We start from the raw sequence: 20681 nt of genomic DNA, 5'->3' as shown, positions 1-20681 counted from the left end.
GTGGCCCCGCACCCGCCTGTCCCGTCCCTTTTTTCTTCCTTTTTACCCCCAAAAAGGGGACGTCGGGCCCGGCCGCGAACGCAGGAGAGAGGAGGCAGAGCCGTCCGGAGTGAGCACAGCACAGACTACAGTATGCTTTATCACAGAGCCGAGGACAGATAGCATCAATTTACAGTTCTCTGGAAAAAGGGCTCCCCGGAGAGAGAGAGGGGAAAAAACCCCCTCAAAGCAACCAGGAAAAAAGAAAAAAAAACCCCAAACCCAAAACCCACTCATGACTTACCCCCCCCACCCACCCACCCAAAAGAAGAGAAACATGACAACACCCACGGGTTGGCATCACACTTTGGCCGCCAGCCCCCCAGCCCCTACTTACATACATTCAGTACATGGTGCACGCACAGAGCGGACACACGAGTGGGAATATGAACACCCAATGAAACGTAACTCGGGTCTAATGTAGACATCAACAGAAAGAAAAAACAGACACGATCCGTACGCCTGAGCCGTGGCTTTTGCCTTGTCCTTTTCGGAAAGAACGGGAGCACGACGGTGGCTGGGAATGAAAGAAGGGGGGGACGCCAGGCTGTGCCGAGCTTTGGGAGCCCAGCGAGGACCCAGGGTGAGGGAACCCATGCACACACCGCTGTGCCAGCCCTGTGCCAAGACCTACGAGTGCTCCGGCTTCACTAAAAAAAAACTTCCCAAAGTGCGATTTCGGCACACGTGGCAGAGGAAAAAAGCTGGATCGCTTGCACGAGCATTCGGGGGTCTACGCCAGCTCCTTGGTACATCCCATACATCTGTTCCGCACATCCCTGCGAGGGGCAGAGCCTTTAGGGGAGCCCGACGGCAAGCACAGAGAGATGCGCCAGTTTTCTCTCACCAAATCCATACCTGGCAGGCAGCAGCCACCTGAGGCGAAAGCTCACCGAGAGCCTCAGCGCTGGATACTGTTCAGGGCACGTCCCGCAGAGCCAAGGGTCCCAGCTGGGACGATGGGGATGAAGGAGAGCGGTGGCAAACAGCTACATGGGAACTGGCTGTCTCACAGGGCTGCTCTGCTCAAATCTTAGAGCAGGAAAAGAAACACAGTGCCTGCTTTTAACGATGGAGAGAGCGGGGGGTTACACAGGGACAGCACCTGCCAGCGAGCTGCTGGGTCACTAGAGAAAGCCCCAACAGAGAAAGTAGAGACAAGTGATGTCCTGGATGAGCTACAAGTACAGCTGGAGGGACATTCACACCAAGGACAGGTGGCAGTTCTCTTTCCCAAAAAAGGGGAAGACCTAGTCCTGCCCTCCTCCGACACTGCGTGTCCTCCAAAGGCAGCGCTGACAGTGCTTGGGAAATGCTCCAGAGCTCCCCAATGCTCTCGTGCTGCAGCACAGTGCAGCAAGGTGGGCCAAGAGCAAGCTTTAAACTCTACGGTCCTTTTAGCCTCCGTGGGAAGCCAAGGCTGAGCAGTTTCCATTTCGGATCAGCACTGCCCTAAAGGAAGGTTCCTCCTGTCCCCTCACGCTGAGAAAGTTGCTCTAAAGCCTTTGCACGTCCTCTCACAGGACCAACCCTCTGTGTCCAGACCTGCTCGCTCCAAAAGGTTCAGCATCAGAGAACCGCACGAGGATTGTCTCAGAAAGCCTGGATGCTTGAGTAAAGACAATGCTCAGAATGAACATGCTGCCAAAGGTCTGGGTTTCCCCACATCTCTTGGGACCAAGCACAGCTCTGGCTTGCAGAGTTCATTCACCGAGATACCCCACGAAAGTGGGGCTCAGACGCTCCCTGCACAGAGGCTAAGCAACTTTAGAGACCCCTGAAATGAAGGGAAGGAATAAAGTCTCCATCAGTGATGCTGAAACCATCTTAAACAAGATACTCGATTTCAGTTGGCTGGAACGTCCTGAGGTGGCTAAACCCACCAGCCCATGAACAAGGTGGTACCAGGGCAGCTGGGCCTGGGGCCGAACAGCCCAAGCCCAACCTCCTGGGTTCCTCCCCAGAGCTACGCTCCTCCAGTGCGGCACCGAAGAGCAACAACTGAAGATGCAGAAGGGACGTGGCTCCCTCTGGCCTCTCTACACATGGTATCACGCTTCTGGAGGAAAAAAAACAAACCCCAAAGGCTGAATTCTTAGTATTTTGAATCCTCTTGCTTTTAGCCCAGAGGCAGGTTAGTCTGTAGGTATTGCACTCCTCCCGTCTCCCCTCTGCCAAACTACTGAGCCCCCCGTAGCACAGCAGGACTGGCACAACCAGATGGAGTAAGTCGAGAGAGTTCCCCAGCCTACTGCAGGGAGCAATGCTACTAGCTGGGTGAACGAGCTGTCAAGTAGTGACTGAGAGGGGAGAGTTTCTTGAAAGACTTTTCATAGATTATTTGGTAAATACATGATAAATACATCTAATGGCAGCAGCTTGCAAGGTCCCCAGCCTGTGCTCTTGAGAGAGGCACACCTTACAGCCTTCAGCATCTGGAGGCACAGGGTGGGGACGAAGTCTGGGTTCCATACTTCTAGGCAAGAAAACATCGATTCACGAAGATCCTCACCAAGTTCAGCATGTTGTAGAGGGGAAGAGCTTCCCGCCAGCCCAGTTAGCTTCTGGGACTTGAATTAACCCATCCTGAGTGCTGCTGTGAAGACAGATTGGGGGGACTGAGGCCCGAGAGAAAGGTCCCGCTTCCCCACTCCTCTACAAGGAATCCCAAGGACAGTCTGAAGATTGAAATGAGAATAAAGAGATTTTGACCCTCTTTCTCAAGCAAGGCTTATAAACCACATGAATAAGACCCGACTCCCTCTGGTCTAAAGGATTTCCTTTCTTCTCTCTGGGAGATGAAGATTGCTGGAGTTCAAGACAATGCTATGGTGTGTGTCCTGCTGACAGATGGATGAGCCTAGTCTGAACACTACCCAGCGACACCAAATCCTCTCGCCTAAAGCCTGCAGCCCTCAAAAAGCAAACTATCGCAGACATCCCAAGCAGCGATTTCCAATAGCAGGTGTTACCACAGGCAACATCCCAGTCACCCAGCTTTTTGTCCAACAGAGTCCGTGAACACAACACCGCCTGGCACAATTAGGCAGCAGAGCCAGGCTTCTGCTTCCAGTATGCACGGAGGTGCACGTGCCTCCCTGACTGCCCTGAGGTACGGAGGATACGTGTGAACCCAATGTTCGTGACCCCCGAGCACTGGGCAGTCAGATACACCCATGAGCATGCGAGGTGGCTCTGGTAGGATGCAGTGTCCGGACAAGCCACACCTGGGGCTGGGCAGACCGGGGAACTCATACTCCAGCGCAGCTGGTCCCTGGGAGGTGCACAGTTCTCATCTGTCCCTGCCTGTGTGTCTGGAAACAGGCAGCGGTGCGGCAGCCGGTACGATGAAGCGTGGACTCCAAGCGCAGAGGGAAGGGGTGACGCAGCAGTGCAGCACATGGTGAAGGCAGAACCCATCGCGACGTCCAGAGGAGAGCCGAGGTGACCACGTCACTGTCGCCAGGAATCGTTTGCTTCCCCCCGCACAGTGTTACAGATCAAGAGAAGTCACTAGCAATTTTTGAATCCAAGTGAATTGGCATGGCTACTTTGGACTACTGTAATGTGGGAACAATTCTAGTCAATGGCCTTTAATACATTGCATTTACATAGCACCTTTCATCCCAGGGTTTAAGTGCTTTAACGGAAGTGGGTACTGTAGACCCATTAGCACGGGGGAAACCGAGGCACAGAGTGGTTAAGTGACTTGCCTTAGGTCACTCAGCAAAACCGTGGCAGGGTCTGGACAGCCTTAAACCTCCTGACTCCATCAGTTGGTTAGACCACGCTGCTGCCTCAAATGAAGCCACTCCGGTCCCTGCCCTCCCCAGCAACATGCTCCTACCAATTCTCCAGTGAGGTCTCATACTCCTTTCTAATGCACAAATATATGACAACAACAACAACAACAAAAAAGAAAAAGAAAAAAAAAGAGTGCAGTAAACTAAATGTTTAAAAAAGCACATTTGTGCTGTCTCTGTGCAAAGATAAAAGAAATAAATACATGATTAAAAAATTAAAAAGGTTCACAGTATCACACATGGATAGGTAGCTACGGTAGTGCACGTCTGGAAAACACTGTGTTACTACCCAGGATTCTCTACACCCAGCTGGATGTCTCCGTTGGGAGCTGCGGGTGAGTGGGTGGTTTCTTTGCTGCCCACGTCTGGTGTAAGTAGAAATACATGGTTATAGTTTTGCTCCGTTCTGAAACGCAGTGCCCGGGATCCTGCAGTGCAGCAATACTGGTGTCAGCAAGCTCTTCCCCATCCCACTGGAACGGCTGCATCAACGAAAAGGGAACACATCGACCTGCAGAGGGAATCGCTGCTCTCTGGGGCTTCTGTGTCTGCATAGAGATTACTGCAAGAGGCAGAGAAAAGAGAGTCAACACCAAGCATCCGCCCTGCGTTCAGTTAGGTCTGAGCCCAGCCAACTCCCCAGAATCAACACCAGTGTGAAGAGAGAAGGCTGTTTGTTTTGCATCCTCCAGTAATGCCACTGCGACTGGAGAATGTTGGCTCTCCAAAGCTTTCACTACACCAAACAATTTGGAACAAGCCACAGCAAGGGCTGAGCAGACCGGGTCTCTGCCAGCACAGGAGATCTCATCTGCTGCCACAGAGCCGATCTGAGATGCAGCAGGGCTCTGCCACAGCCATGCAAGAGCCCCATGCTGTGCAGAGGCCACAGCGGCTCCCTCTGCAAGCTGACCTTGCAGAGGGAGCAGAAGCTCCGACCTTGACCCACCAGGCACCCGGCACACGTTTCTTGTACACTTACTGTATCGCTCTCCTCATCGGAGACAGAGTGGAGTTGAGCGCTATAGTGGAGCGGGGAGTAAACCCAACTCCTCTCGTCTGTCGGCTGCCAGAGTGGCCAGAGACGGCGGGGAGAATGCAAGGAGAGCAGCAGCAGAGCAGGGAGCAAAGGAGAGAAGAGGAAAAAATAAAAGGAGAAAATAAAAAGAGTAGGAAACAATACAGTAAGAACAGCTATCCACCTGGAGGGAGAGAACTGAGCTCAGTGCCAGCTCTCAGCAGAGCCTTCCTCATCCTCAGCACATACCTGCTCCCTACCCGCCAGGACATGGGACAGCCTGCCAGCAGCTGATACTGGACCCTGCTCCAGCTGCAGTAGAGATGGCACAACCTCTCCTCTTGCAGGGACACATTTTTAGAGCTTTTGAGGTGCCAAGGAAACCTCAGCTCCCTGACATAGCATCACCCTGGCTCCAGAGAAACCGAGAGACATGGGAAGTGACTTACCTAAGGGCAGTGACAGAGCTCTCCATTCCTGCTCCCCGCTCCCAGCTCTCAACCTCCCATCTCCTGAGCCCTGTGCGTGCTACAAGCTGGCATCTTTGGTGTCCAGGAGGGCTTTTACAGTGAAACCTGATCTGGTTTGCTGTGCCTTCCCCCTTCCCTGCAGGCCAAGCAAGGCAGCAGACGGGTGGGTTAGACCATGGTGGATGGTGGCCACAGAAAGATTACTGCTGAGTCTTGGAGACAGTGGGGTGATGGGAACAAGTACAACAAAGGAGGCAAAACACAACCGGATCTGGGAAAGAATGAGGGGGAAGGGGATGTGCGTCAAGGGAGCTGGTTATCACGGCATTGGGCATCGGTGTGACAAAACACGCTTCTGCTGCTGACACAGCAGAGAGAAGCCCAGGCAGATTCAAGGGCTGGTGTCTGCTTCCAGTGTTCCCGGGGGGACCCACTTCCACTGCAAACAGGCTCTTTTGGCTCCAGAGGTGCTCCCAGAGAGGAAACTGCCCCCTCTGACTCAGTCTGGGGTTTGCAAAGGAAGAGAAATGGAACTGGGTACTTGGCAGAAGCCTGGGGGGGGCGGTCCCAGCCCAAGAACCAAGTGTCATGGTCTATGATGCACAAAAAACTACAAGAAGCCAGAGGAGCTTTGAAGCACTGGGCTCCGCATGCTGAACCCCCACCAATAACTGCAGGTACGTTAGCAGAGACCGCTGGGAGGAAGGAAGGAAGAGAAACCTTTGCCTGAAGCTTCTTACAGGGCTCTGCTAGGGGTGCAAGAAAGCTCAATACTGCATAAAGCCTGCCCCACATCCTGTTTTTCATCCATCCTGACTGAACCGCGTGCTCCAGCCAGTCTCTTTCAGAGCCTTTTAGGAGCTCAGATGCAGCAGCTGCAAACCCAGCAAGGAGATAAAGGAGCATCCGGTGCTTGGCATTAACCCTCCCGGCGCTGGGGCGGCCAAACCCAGCCGAGGGGGCCGGAGGAACTGCCGGGAGGGGGGTGCCTGTTTGCCCACACAGGTGCAGCATGTTCCTCATGCCATGAGCCAAGGCCAGGAGCACGTTACTGCCTCTGCTTCCCCACGCACCCTGCCTGACGCCCTCTCCGCTGCTTCCCTGCTGGCACCAAAGAGGCAGATGCTGGGAGGACCACGCTATACAAATGCTTGTGCCGAAGCTCTGACAGCACTGCCATTACCTTCTGAGAACGTCAGCTCTCCCAAAGCCTGAGAAGGGAAATATTAAAACCCAGAGCAGTCCAAGCTCTGGATTCAGCCCCTAAATGCTCAACTGCCTCCCTGCATCTTCTGGAAAGGAAAACCCTCACCGCTCTGCAGGAAAACCTGCAGTGAGGAGGGAGCACATCAGTGATGTTGAGAAGGGCTGGACACCAGAAACCATCCCTAACCCAGCAGCAGCTCCTAATTCATTTGGCTTTACAAGCTGCTGACCATCCCAGCCACCAGAAAGATGATCAGCCACAAGCCTAAAAGGTTGTATTTGCAGCTGGATTTTTAGCAGCTTCAAAACATCTTAATGGTCTCTTTGGAACCCTGTCTGGCTTCCCAGGCCAAGGGAGCCGCGCCTAACATTACCTACAAAGGCTCGGGTGCCTCTCTGACCAGGTCTGGTACTTGCAAGTTTGTCCAAGGGCTGGGTGATACTGCAGCCCATCCCATGGCAGGAGCTGTGGTTCTGCAAGATCCTACAGGGAGATCCATTTGTGTGATTTCAATATGCTTCCCTGGTTTCTGCTGGGCTGGTTCCTAATGGCACAAAATACGGAGCCAGAGCATCCAAGGGAAAGAGAGTGCTGGCCCCAGTGTTTCAAAGCTGCAGCTCTGCTCCCCTAATGTGCTAGCATGTTCACTTACAATCCCAGAGGAAAGCGAGGTGGTTCGGAGTCTGCGCTGGCGGGGAGAGTAAATCCAGTACCTCCCATCTGTGAACTGGATGGCCCCAAGGCAAGTGAAGTGAGAAAGGAAACAAAGGAAAAAAGGATGATGTGAAAGAGAGGATGAAAGAGAAAGCAAAAAAACAAGGGGTTGGGCAACTCCAGGCCTGAATGGATCAGCAGGCAGGAAAGCCATGTGTGGGAAGAGCGGCGCCCATGCCCTGCCACAATCTCTGCGCTTTTATTCCCCTGCAGGTGAACAGGAGGATAAAGTGCTCTCCTTTCTGGAGCAGGCTTCCAGAGATCAGATCACAGTCCCCTGGGACTTGACAAATCATCCTCTGCACACGGCATCCCTTTACCGACCGTCACCCTGGAGCATTCCTGCAAGAGAGCAGCTGCGGTCCAAGCCCCACTGCACTCTTGTGCAACCTCGCTTGAGCTCCAGCTCAAGAGGTTTTCCAAGGAGAACATCCGTGGGAACCCAAATCAGCTTTTCCCTTCATCCCAGCAGTGACAAACACTCCACAGCACACGACACACATTTAATGCAAAACTCAAGGACTTAGATGAAGTATGAAATGCTGATGAGCAGTCACGCTCTCTGTGAGTGCACACTGCAAACAGATGGTTTCCTCTGGACAGAAAGGTTCCCCTCAAGTTGGGGGGAGTCCATATGCCCAGGGACAGGGAGGAAGAGGAGCTGACCCTTGCCAGAAGACACTTGCCAGTGGAGCAGGCAGTATCTGCAGGCAGCTTGCACACAGCTGCCATCCACAGGCAAAGAAAGAGCAGCCAGTGTTAAGAGGGAGCTGTTTGCATTTTGAACAGCATGCATTAAAACCCAAACAGACAAGCTTTTAAAATGGAGCTGATTCCTTCCACGGCTCCCACAAGCCTCAGAATGACTCGGCAATGAGCGAGCAGCTCTGCAGCAGAGTCACGCAAGCACAGGGAAAGGCAAACGTTGCCATTTTTAGGTTAGCCTGAAGGGCTCAACTCATCTCCATCGCCATATAACCAACAGCAACGAGTCAGAGCAGGCAGGAGCAGGAGCTGGGCACCTCTTTTCATGAGAAGGTTCCAGTGCCCAGGCATGTGGGAGAGCTCTCATGGGTCAGACCCTCTGCTCTGGGAATCCATGTGTACATGTTGCTGAAAAAACCCCCTCTTCTCTGGTCTGCAGAAGCTGCTCAGGCATTGCAAGAGCTGACTGAGGAACACAGCACCAGGCTCCACGGCACTCTGCTGCCAACCACCCACCACCTCACTTACTCCCTGTCTCAGCACTAGATTTCCACTGCATCACCTAATGCATCTGCCTGCAGGGAAAGGAAAAGCCAGAGTTCACCAGAGCCAGAGGTCAGCCCCACTGCAACCACCTCCCCTCTGGCTCTAGGCCACTGCGGCACGTTTGTGTTCAGGAAAGCAGCCGGGCTCTCTGGCTGAGGAAGGAAGAACCTCTCAGTTGGACCTACATTCACCTTGGCTTGTCCCGGGAGAGAACACGCTGGCCTAGATAAACCCTTCAGCGCTTGTGCTCGGAAGTAGAGCAGCGCACCTATGGCTACATTCACAGCAGCAGTACCACCCATTTGAGCCCCACTAGACGCTGGTTTGAGTTCTCCAAGGGTTAATCCAGTTCCCTGCATTCAAAAACTCATCCAGCATTAAGATCTCAAGGCACGAAGACGGCGCGGGGCAGACTCTGCCCTGCACCCGACTGCCTGAAATCAAGATCGTTACAGCCTCGTCCTACCTTTCCCATCACACCCCTAATGGGCCAGGCGGAGGCAGAATCTTACAAAGTATATGTCTGTGACTGGCACGTCATCTTCATCCGAGGCCTGGCTGGCTGGTTCAGAGGCCTGGCTGGCTGTCTCCACCTCTATTGTAGCTGTGGACGTTACAATGGCACAGGCTGAAGAAGCCGCCTCTCTGGAGGGGGGGAGAAACGACAGAGTCTAGTCACTGCAATCAGAAAAGGAGCAAGCAAGACTGTATGATTTATTACAGAGGAGTTGAAGATGCTTCGCTGTCACATCCAGAAAGATCAGGGTGGGTTGGAAGTAACAGCGCACAGCTTCACTGAACTGTCTGGGGAAGCACCTATCTCTCCAGGAAGGCTGGTACCCTACAAAGTCAGCCTCCAGCACAACTTGCCACAGACCAAATGACACTGGGTAGGGCTCTGCAAAGCTGCCCAATGCTCCAAAACACTCACTCTTTGTCATCTTCGGGAGCTACGATCTCAACGTCACACTTGGGCTCCAGCTCGATGCTGATCTGCTGAAGCTCCTCCTCAACCCGCACCTCCTCGTGCGACCTGGAAACCAAAGAGAGACAAGTCTGAAGGTTCAGCTGGGCACTAATTATGCACAGTCCTCAATCTTAGGTCAGCCTGAATCAGTCCTGAGTCAGCCCAGTCTCTCACACCACAACCTCCCCCACTGGAGCGAGCTGTGCTGGTCTGCCCTGGCACACAGCTGCCTGCTGCCAGCCACTCACAGCATCGAGCTCCTGGCACAGACTGAGCTGTTGATTTTGGCTCAGAGGGAGCCATCAGACCTCCCAGGATTGCGGATTTGGATAACCAAAACTCCCAGGCAAAAGAGTCAGTCCTGTGAGATTGCAGTGCTCAAGACTAACAAGGTGGGAAAAGAGGAAAGGGATTAACAGCCAGTGCTGCAGAAAAGACGGGCAGCGTCAAATGAAGTATAGGAGGAAAGAGGAGAACTGGCCTCTGGGAAAGCCTGTGTCCAGAGTTAGCCTGGCGTTATCTACAAACCACAAAAGGGCCAAAGCCTCCGACCTCTTCTGGGACTCCCAGCGCACCAAAGCTGCTCAAGCGCGCTCCAGGGTTGACATCAGATTTATCTGCATGCTCAGGTGCTGTTTGTGACAATCTTCAATTTAATACCTCACGCTATTAAAGTAATTGCTTGTGCTAGCGGGGCTGACTCCACAGCCTTCATGGGAAGGAGAAGCGGGCGCCTACCAAGCCGAGGGCACAGGGAAGGGATGAGCTTTGGGTTCATCGGCAGCACCGTCCTGCCCTGCGTGGTACCTGGCTGGGAGCCGGAGCCAGCAGGCGGCAGTCCTGTCCAGCTCGGTGCCAAGGAACTCGCTCCTCTCTCCCTTGCAGGGGTGGATCTCAGAAACCCAGAGGGAATTCCCCAGCAGATTAGAATAATCAGAGGTGTGACACATTCTTGAGCAAATTGGATGAGGTCTTTTTCGTTTCAGCTCAGGAATGTAAATTCATGCTTTAATAACTTTGTTCTTGCACTGGCTTTCAACCAGGGGATCACAGAGTTCTCTACGCATGCACAGGTCCCTGCTCCCCTAGAAAGGGCACACTGAGACACCAGCACCAGAAATGGAGAAACTAGGCAAAAAAATAGCAAAGAAGTTTACACTTGTGCGGGGTGGTTGTAGCTGGGGCAAATCTGTGACAGACAGATCTACTTCTGACCAAGATGCTAAGCTTCTTGTATGGTCCAGGAACAGTCCCTTCAATTCACCTGACCTATCTCTGGATAAGCAGTCACATCCCACAGCAATTCCCTCAATTAGGTACCAAGGGAGTCCGGAGTAACTCGGGGAAAATCACTGCACTTTGCCAAACGGGTCCCACCACTGGTGCCTGAGTTTAAGCCTCCAATTTTCAGCAGTTTCAGACAATGGATTCTGCAGGAGGCGAGGTGCTTTGCAGGTCCCTGACACTTCAACGAGTGCTGCAAATCAACACCAAGTAGGTCCTCACCCTCCAGTGACAGGAATTTACCAAGGTTCAGCAACATGCAGCATCCAGAGGTATTTTCATTAAGAAATACTGTGGAAAGGGATTTTTTTTTTCGTGGTGTATGTGGTCTGAAGCTCAGCACATCACCAGAAGCTAGGAACAATGGGAGATGTCTGCAAGATGGTGCAAACCCTCATCTTCCAAAGTCCTCGCCTTCCTCTGAAGCACCAAACATTGACTGCAGGGAAGGAGGACGTAAGCCTGTCCAGCAGCTCTTCTGGCTATGGCACGTCCCAAGACCGAGCCTCTGATGTACATTTCAAAGTCTGTACTTACAACACTTACAAGATGTCCCAGAAAGCTAGGGCAGAGTCAGCAGCAAACGCAGGGTCCGCATGCAGATGCCACTGACACAGGCAATGGGGTCATTTTTACTAGTGCAAAAATATGCAAGATAATTATATGATATGAGCCTCTAAATCCAGACATCCCTATGCCACAGGGGATTTTTGTCCTACCTTGCCCTTGGCTCTGAGCCATCTATCACCACAGGAAGGAAAAAAAAACCCTCAAAGTACCCGGGTTTCTGAAAACACTGGAAGCTACTTCTCTGGGGACTAAAGGTGCTCAGTGCCTCAGAGTCAAAGCCCTTTCCCATATTCGCACCCATGGCACCCAGCCGCACAGAGGAGGAATGTTCCTGCTGTTAAGGCTCACTTACCCAGAGGGGTACATAAAGGAACTTCCTTGATTCTGGTGCTGGTTGGGTGGATAATTTGGGACAACTCTGTTGCCCCCTCTTCCATCAAATAACAGGGGTAATATTTAAGATTCTTTGCAAAGCACTGATATCTGCTTGTAAGGAAAATTGCGTGTAAGAAACAGGGATCATTTCATTACAGGAAGAAGCTCATCATCCTGCAGAGGACCATGCCAAAATCTTGGGGCTGCCGAGATTCACATTCAGCCCTCCAAGAGACCTTTGCACAGGGACAAACACGAGGTCTCCGTGCAGCAGTACAAGAAGAGATGAGACACTTTTCTCACCTGCCATCCTGCCCTGAGGAGTGTGTGCGCCTCCTGCAGAAAGAAACCAGAATAATAGAGTTTGAGGAGCGATTTTAAGATCGAAATCCTACACTACCCCAAATTTAACTCCCCACCCCACTAGGGAGATGTTCTACTCAACAGCTGACACCTCTCCCAGCAACAATTAATCCCATCAAAGCTCTGTCTGTTTGCTCCCAGGAGAGATTAATTAAAATCGGTCATTAGCATTCCAGAGCATAGGGCAGCCTGCCGAGATCTGCAGCACGAAGAGGAACGGCAGGGGCTTGACTCCAGTGGGAGCAGGGGACGAGTGCTGTCCTCACCTGTACCGGGGCTGCTCAGAGGTCTCCGAAGGGGATCGCTCAGGAACAGAGAGAGATGTTGAAGATAGCGTTGTGGCTATGGAGGCCGTGGTAGCTTCTTCAAAGGAAGGAGGTGTGCAAGGTAGCAGGTCTGGCCTGCCTGCTGGCCCACAGTGGAGGGCAGGAGATGCAGGAAGAAAAAGATGAGTAGGTCAAACACCAGCACCTTACCTACACCAGCCCTGTGTTGGGGCTGTTCCGCCATTGGCCTGCACACCCTCACTGGGACCGGTCACTTAAAACCACAATCAGGCAAGAAGTTTAGCTGGGTTCATGAATGCAAGAGCTTCTCCCAAGGCATCCAGAGAGGCAGTAAGCACCATTTCCAGCATGACAGACACTACAGAAAACGTAATGCCAATGAAGACATCTCACTGGTAACCAAAGGTGGATTAAACGCTTGGATTGCCAGAGATAAATATCCAACTGAATTAAGAGATGAATCAAGTGCTCACTGCTTTGCACGGTTAGAAATCTAACACCTATGCACTTGAGGAGCCTGTCCTTCACCACTCATCTGTAAATCCAGCCCAGATGGAAGTGATGAAGAGGCAGCACAGAACTAGGCCATTCATGGTTTTTTAATGGCAAGATCTTGCCCCTTATAATTGTCCAAACACTGTCATTAGAGTCCTGCAGTTCCCAGTCCCCACCCACCCCTTTTTTTTAAAGGGTGGAAAATTCAACTTTCTGCTCGCTTTTGGGCTATGAACGCTGGTGCCAGTTGGCAGCGGCTGCCTCACAGCAGTGACACAAGTGACCGTTTTTACTGCAGAACCATACAGTGCTGCAAAGAAGGGATTCGGTTTTCTTTGACGCAGAGGCGTTGCTTCCGCAACGAACTAACTGCTGGTGCTGTGACAAAACAATATACTCTTACCTTCTCCCCTGTCCTGGTTAAGTTTAGCACCTGCAAAGCACAGCAAGACATGCAATGAAGAGCTGTCTATCAAGGAAGACGTGGTCGGTGCACAGTGGGGAACTTGACGAGAACAGGGGAGGATCCTAAGGAACTGCTAGGGAAGAGAGGGTAATCACACAGCCATCAGCCACCCAACGAGATCGTTACCTTCATCGTCAAGTGTGGGGTAACTCCTGGCTGCACGAAGATCATACTGTGTTTCGTCCTTCTCAGAGGGAAGCTGGCTAGCTGAAAATGCAGCTGTTGGACCAACCATCTTGACAGCTAGCAAGGCACTACGCCCTTTCTTTGAGGGAGATGACTTCAGAGCTGGATGAGAAGAGTTGAAGAGATGAATTTACCACCACCAGCTACCGTGACACCACCAAAGGCACTTTTCCCTTCATAGGGAGAGGCCTCTGCCCTCTGACACACGCACATGTGCCATCTCCAAAAGACTGCCTGCTGCAGGGAGAGCTCCTGGGTGGCAGTCTGAGCAGAGCAAAGCAAGCCGTGACAGCCTGAGGGCTCTGCAGTTCCCCAGCTTTGCTCTATATTACAGTGGAAAAACCTGATTAGATTCGGGCCAAGAAACTCTTGAAGCAGCAAGATTGAGATAAGGCTTGTCTCACATCACGAGGGCAACAGCTCTGGACCAGGTACTTACAGGAATTCTTTCGAAACACCGTGTTGGTCATGAATTTGAAGAATCTCTCTGCATAAAAGCTGGGTCTGTGTACTGACACCGTGTCCTACAAAGGCAAGAAGCAATTGTTTAATTTTAAAATTATCCCTCAAGGCGGAATTTCTATAGCAGCCAATGCAATTTTTTATTCCAACATTTAGCACTGACGGAGCCTTAAAATGGAAAGGCTTAACTGAAATGATCTGATTAATGCTATAAATAAGCCTGAAGCATTGCCTTTGATTTGATTACATTCTTGCTGTAATTTTATAATGGATTTTGGTGATTTTATTCCTTTGTAGACTTCCTGGATTTTTCAAATGTTGGCCCAATTACATACATGAAATTTCTTCTGGTTTTGCTGGCTGACATTCAGAGCACATCTGGATACCTTTGCATACAACACGGACGCCAAAATTCAGCAAAGGGTCTCCATACATTTGAAATGTTTTGCACTTTTTGTTTAAAATAGTAAAACCGAAGCTATCTCTGCTTCTGATGTTCAACTGTGCTACTATGACTGGGCATCTACACATTCCCTTTGCCTTATTATTTAAGGGAAGCTAGGGTATGCAATGCTGAAGAACAGTTTCCACATCCAAGATTGCTGTTTCGTAAACACGCACCTGGCTGCTGCAGGAGACAAGACAGCAGGGAAACACTAAATGGGATTTATTAACAGATAGCTTACTGAAGTGGAAACACAGTCAATCACCAAAGAGAGCAAACACAGAGCTCCTCAACACATACACGAATGCATGTGCCTTGCGTGTACAGCTCCTGGTATCGTGGGGAGGAGGAAAACGACAGATGGGAGCAGAGGAGAAAAGCTGGTAGCACGACAGCCAAACATGCGAGGAGGTGGAGTGAACAAGAAAACCTGATTGGGAGTAAGTGGCACTACACCGCTGTGGAGGCATGAGAGGCAAGAACTGTTCCTTCCATCAGCTTCAACTGTGCCAGTTCAGGCACTATAAATAGCAAGGTAATCGGCACCAACTAGCATAAAGAAAGCCAAGGCAGGTAATCCTGCTGAGGCCCGGACAATTCCTGCCTCTGTACAGGCACTCACCCCGTCATGGACAAGGGCCTTCCAGGTATGTTCTAGCTTCTTGATGAACCTAATTCCAGGGAAGAAGCAGAGAGAAAAAGACAGACAGACTCAGGCACATACTCTATATCTAAGCTACCTTTCATACCCCACACAGGAGAGATCACTGAGCTGCTAGTGATTCCTCCTTCATTTGGAGTGTAGCTTTCCTCCAACCAAGGGAGGTTGGGTGAGCACACCGGCATCTCTGTAGTCGGGTCAGAACTGCCTAGGAACCCTATAGAGAAGGAGGATGTGGGCTGGATGAGGGGCAGAAAATCACCTTCCATCCCTGGAGATATGCTACCCATCGTAGGCACAGTGACGGGAAACTTCTTTATGAGCAACTCATTATATTTTAGAAAAATGGCGCTCTGTCACCACCTGTTCTAAGGACAGGATAAAAATCCACAGCCCATCACACACATCGACAGACAGCTTTAGGCAGCCTGCCTACTCGTTATCAAATTCTTCAGGAAAGTCTCCTGATTTCATTCAGTATTAAAAGAGATATTAACACACTTAAAGGACAGAGAATTGCAAAGTTACCTACCTGTATGATTGAAGGATATCTATTATTCCTACATGCAGCAGGAGACGCTCTCCTTTGCCATTTACTGCTGGAATTCCTCCCATCCTGCAGGTAAAACAAAACCTCAGCGGGTGCAGCCTCAAAAAGAGCAGCTGAAATAACCCCGAGACCTGCGGAAGGGTGGACGGCAGCACTGAAAAGAGGTCTCTGATGTGGTGGTCAGGCACAACACAAAACCTGCAAAATCACTTTGTGCACAACCACGGGAAGTCACCTACTGACCCACGCCACCTCACACAGCGTGACCCTCCCCGGGGCTACTGCCTGCCTGGATCGCCAAACACCAACAGTCGGGACAGGATCCGTGTCGCGTGGCAATACCTCTGCCTGGGCCAGAAAGAACCACATTGTTTTTTCTTAGCAAGACGTTTTATTCCAGGGACCAGATTATTTATCAGGTCAGCATGACCTGTCTGCCTGTTAGGGCGGCACACCTTTAAGGACGAGGATATTTCCAGTCCCATCCAAACTAATATCAGTTCTGCCAAAGGCGCAGCAACCACTAGCACCAGCACACAACGAAAGCATGCAGGTATCAGGCAGGCCACAGCAATTAATGAGGGTACTTGGAAGAATGGAAACACCAAAGTATTATCCTGGCTCCACTGTGACTCATCTTCCAACTAACTGGAGCAGCTGGTTTCAGACAGCAACAAACAGCAAACTCCACCATTTGTTAGCAAGCTTGGTCCTCAGAGCCAGAGAGACAGTCACAAGAGCCACCTGCAGCCCAAGAGCCATAGACTGGGCACAGCACAGACAGGTTTTGGGAAAACTCCCCCAACTCACAGCTCCACCAGTTACTCCAGCACTTGGCTACCTTGCTGTCTGCTAACTGCACTGGGATGGCTCCAGGGATTCCAAAGATGGAGTGATGGAGAACAAACTCCAAGCTCCTAGGGACAGGCTGATCCCAACTTCCGCTCCAGTGGATACTTCCACTCATTTGGATGCTGAACTAGAACTGAGCTAGTTTCTCCTCCCCAGAGCATGGGCGGATGTTTAGAGGCTGTTACAGGAGCTGACAACCTACCGACTGGCCTAAGAAGAGAGATCGCTGTGAGGCTGGAGTCTTATAGAAATATTTCCCACCTCGGCTTCCCCCTTACACACCGCAGCGCTTTACTGGCAGCAGTACCATAACCCCCAGGAGAAACGCTCACTCCTAACAGTTCATACGGGCCTCAGTTAGGCATTTACTGCTCCAGCCTCCACCTCCGTCCCTCCCAGCAGCGCAAGAGAACCAGGTTTTCACCTACGTGTCGTCTGTGTCTATGGACTCCCCCCGGGCAGCCCCACCCTGGATGGACTCCATGGCTGTGGAGTAAAGCGCCTTCTGCCCCACGGGACGCTTCTCATCCGACGTGCTGTGGGCTCCCTCAGACTGTCGCTCCCGTTCTTGCTGGTCTATGTTATGAACCCCAAGCAGGAGGCTGTAGTCCATGATTTTAAAGCTTTCCAACACCTACAGGTTAGTATTGAGTTTAAGAACAAAGGCAAAATATCAGGCTAGCAGCTCAAATACAGCACAGATCCCAAAGCATGGAACAGCCCAGCCACATTCCCATTAGCAACTCCTTTGCTAGAGCTTGAACATTTCTGAACCAACAGTCCATCTCTGGACTTCATCACATAGAGTTTGTCTACGGAGATAGATCGCATGGAGTTTGGCCATCCCACAATCAACCCAAAGGGCTGAAGGCTTGCGAATAACACTAGTGTACCATGTATCTGCTGCATACTGTATAGGAAAAATGTATTTAGTTCCAACAGCCCAGCTACAAGCGGAGCAGGCTGCCACAATTCGATTCAGCAGGCAAAGGAACGCAGCCTTTAGTCCTCAGAGGCTGTCATGAGATCCAACTCCACTGCTTTGTTTTCAGGGAAAAGGGCAGTAGAAGGGATTTATCCTGTTTTGGGGTTAGCAGATTAGCAAGGATCTCAATCATTTGCTCTTCCTCATGCTCGAGAGCCACATAACCTCATTAACCCGCTCCCCAAGCTACCCCCTTTCTTACCAGACAGTCTCGTTGCAACGTTTTCACCAATGCACTGAAGGTGTCTGCATCCAACATCAGGCCCTCAGGCATGTCTTGTATGAAGTCTAGATCCTTGTATGTAGGGCTGGACTTTTCTTTTTCCTTCTTGGATGCCCGGCGTTTATAGGTCGAGCCTTTCAGGTCAAATTTCAGGTGCATTTTCACCACGCGAGGCAGAATGTTGTTCATCACGACCACGCGGATATTTTTGCCCCCTGATTGCACACAGTAAAGTCCGTAAAACTTCGGCAGCAGCGTCCGTGGGTTCTGGTTCAGATTCTGCAGCAGGGTTGGGAAAAAACCAGAATGGGGAAGGGTCATTCGGCAGAAGACTCCTGCTATGTTCAACACAAAGCATGTTAACAGATCTTGGAGCAGCCAGACTAGGGGTTCTTCATCTAGAGATTTTCTGAACTTTGCACAAGAGCTTACTGTACACATTTGACAAACTCTTGCATTTCAGTGGCTTTAGGACCTGAAATACCACTATGCCTTGAATACAGGGAATGAGATGTTCAGCACTCTCTGGGCAAATAACCAAGTCCGGAAATTCCCCGCTTTCCCCATCAACAGCAGCTAAAAAAGGGAAACCGAGCTGGAAGAGAAATAAACACAATAAGTGGGAACTTCAAGTTTAAAAATAACAGCTATCTTCATCTCGTCAGAAGTGTCAGAAATCAGGAGCTGTTCTCTGGCCCAGAATAAACCAGGGATGGGGTATTTATTTTTTTTTTAAACAAAACAACATAAATTTTCTCCTCCTTTTGCAGAGATGCTTTACAAAACACAGTTGGCCAGAGAGCACGGATATCCTGCTGTGCTATCATGTCCTTTTTTTAGGCAGTGGTATTATTAGGAATGACATGACAGGCATGATTTGCTTGTTCAGCTTTGGGAAAGTTTGGGAAGGAAATAGAACATCTCTGCATGCTATGAAAGAAAGGACAGACCTGACAGATTCTCTGACAGACGGCAGAAGTAAGACCGTATTAAAATTTCATGCCCTTCCTCATCTCACCTAACTGGGCACACGAGTGCGCTCTCTTTGTGAGTGCGCTGTTCAACATGGTGCAACCTAAAAGCAACAGAGGTAGGCAAGACCAAACGCAAACAGCATGTGCCCAGCTTTAAAGTAACTCAGGATGAAACCACTCTGCTTCCTTTCCGCTGACTCCTTTTACGCTGGATGACTTTACCAAGAACAGCAGAGAGATCGTGCATTAGCACCACAGTAACCCAAAAACACTGAAATGCTGCAACAAGTAGCACATGACTCTGGACCAGACAGGTAAGTTCAGTTTGATTTGTTACACTGATTGCTAGCCAGGAAAACTGCAGGATTCAGGACAACAGCACAGCTCCATTCCCATTCAAAACCCTCCACCAGATTTACTATATATATTCAGGCAACAGCCAAAGCTTTCCAAGAAAGCTCATCCTGTCCAGAACGTGACTGTCACTTGCAGAAGCAAGCAACTGGCTGTTAGTTATATACAGACACCCAAGACCCTGTCTCACTTTGGCAAATTTTCCCCAGTAAATATTGAGGTGTTTTCATAAAAACAGTGTATGATCACATAAAATCAAATCCACTGCAACAGGCACACAGATTAACATCACTTCCCATCCCCTTATAACTGAACTTCGGTGCCGTCATCTGTAGAGCTGGACCCTTCTCCACAGTTACGCAGGGTGACAGCTCCAGGTTTACGTGCCAAAACGTTGGGTTTGGTTCCGATTTACTACTTGTCACCACGTGCAAGTCCTCTGGGTCTCAATATATTGCCTTGCTAGCCCTGAGATTTAAGCAACAACTATCTGCAGCAGACTGGACGTGCAAAGCTGGCTGGTACCGTGGGAATCTTTAGCTTGGCACTGCAGCCGGTGGGAGCCAGGACAAGCAGCAACTGCCTTCAGAGTAACTCTGTTAAACAGCAGATACAGGAGATATCCAGGGACAGCACTGTTTTCCCCACAGAACCAAGGTGGCTGTGTTATTGCAATCAACAGCCACACTCAAAGCCAGGCTGAGGCTGACACACGGTGCCAAGCAAAAAATAATGAACAAGTGCTGAGAAAAGGACACCCAGAAACACACATCTGGGAAGCCATTTTCAGGCCAGAATGTGCCCACAAGCTACGACACAATTATCTGCCTCAAGTTTACCCAAGGAGTTTGCAAATAATTGGCAGGATTTGTGCTTCTGGGACTGGCTTCACGACACACTGTTAACATTGTCCCTGGCACAGGGTGGGCAGGCCACAAGAAACCCAGGTGCAGGACATGCCCTGTGCGATGCTCCGGACAGAAAAGCTGCCACAACAAACCCAAGTCGGGTCCCAGGTGCTGGGTGATACACACCATGTAGTAGCCAGGAAGGAGCTTCTGTAAGAATTCAGCTTCCTTGTGCATCACAGTTTTTATGATGAATTCATCGTCGCTGGTGACATAGAAGAGGGAGCCGCTGGCACCAGGGTTCGACAGCTCTATCAGAGGCTCGTTACATAATGAATACTAGGGAGAAAAAGAAAAAAAGATTCTGTTTTTAGCCCTCCACTCATTGCACATTGAGTTCTATGCCCTTGAGGGCTTTCCCCAGTGTCCTATCTCCCTGTGAGATTAAGGGGTAGCAAAGCTTAGGTGAGAACTATTTTCATTATAGGTTAGGTCTGAGCAGCAAAGCTGATGGACAATTTACAATTAAGAGACTGAGATTACAGTTCAGAGCATCCCAACTGCTCAGATTCAAGCTAATCACCTGCTTTCAGTGACATCCAAGCCTCATAATGACATCTTATCTTTTCCCATTGTGCATGTATGCGTGTATCACATTTAGGCTTCTTTCAGCACATTACCGCGAGCGCAGACAGAAAGATGGGATTTTAAGAGACATGACAGTCTGCTCAGGGTACCACGTATCACCGTGCTGGAGGGAACACAATGCACTGGCTGTTCTCAGCAACCTCCTCTGGCCTTGTGCTCCCTTGTTACAGAGGATTTTAACAGC

General features: G+C 50.6%; 1 protein-coding gene across 7 annotated transcripts in view; it reads right to left on the bottom strand.

Moving 5' to 3' along the window:
• Positions 1-110: 110 nt before the first annotated feature.
• The window catches only part of PIP5K1C (phosphatidylinositol-4-phosphate 5-kinase type 1 gamma), a 49272-nt gene continuing 28701 nt past the window's right edge, over positions 111-20681 (bottom strand). Inside the window, exons 6-19 of one of the 7 annotated variants that reach the window (XM_075776290.1) lie at positions 20036-20188; positions 17653-17952; positions 16894-17099; positions 15596-15679; positions 15025-15073; positions 13935-14019; positions 13436-13597; positions 13247-13276; positions 12328-12469; positions 12002-12034; positions 9434-9535; positions 9015-9147; positions 4825-4908; positions 111-4404 (exon numbers count right to left, since the gene is read on the bottom strand). In XM_075776290.1, coding sequence (XP_075632405.1) covers positions 4402-4404; positions 4825-4908; positions 9015-9147; positions 9434-9535; positions 12002-12034; positions 12328-12469; positions 13247-13276; positions 13436-13597; positions 13935-14019; positions 15025-15073; positions 15596-15679; positions 16894-17099; positions 17653-17952; positions 20036-20188 — 1566 coding nt within the window. In that variant the 3' untranslated portion in view covers positions 111-4401. The remainder of the gene's footprint in view (positions 4405-4824; positions 4909-9014; positions 9148-9433; positions 9536-12001; positions 12035-12327; positions 12470-13246; positions 13277-13435; positions 13598-13934; positions 14020-15024; positions 15074-15595; positions 15680-16893; positions 17100-17652; positions 17953-20035; positions 20189-20681) is intronic. The other 6 variants (XM_075776291.1, XM_075776293.1, XM_075776292.1 and 3 more) reach the window with 6 other exon arrangements.

This window comes from Balearica regulorum, chromosome 26, assembly GCF_011004875.1.
Source record: "Balearica regulorum gibbericeps isolate bBalReg1 chromosome 26, bBalReg1.pri, whole genome shotgun sequence".
NCBI classification, from domain to species: Eukaryota; Metazoa; Chordata; class Aves; order Gruiformes; family Gruidae; genus Balearica; species Balearica regulorum.
Note: the sequence above shows the minus strand (reverse complement) of the source record. Positions and strands in the feature narration are given on the sequence as shown.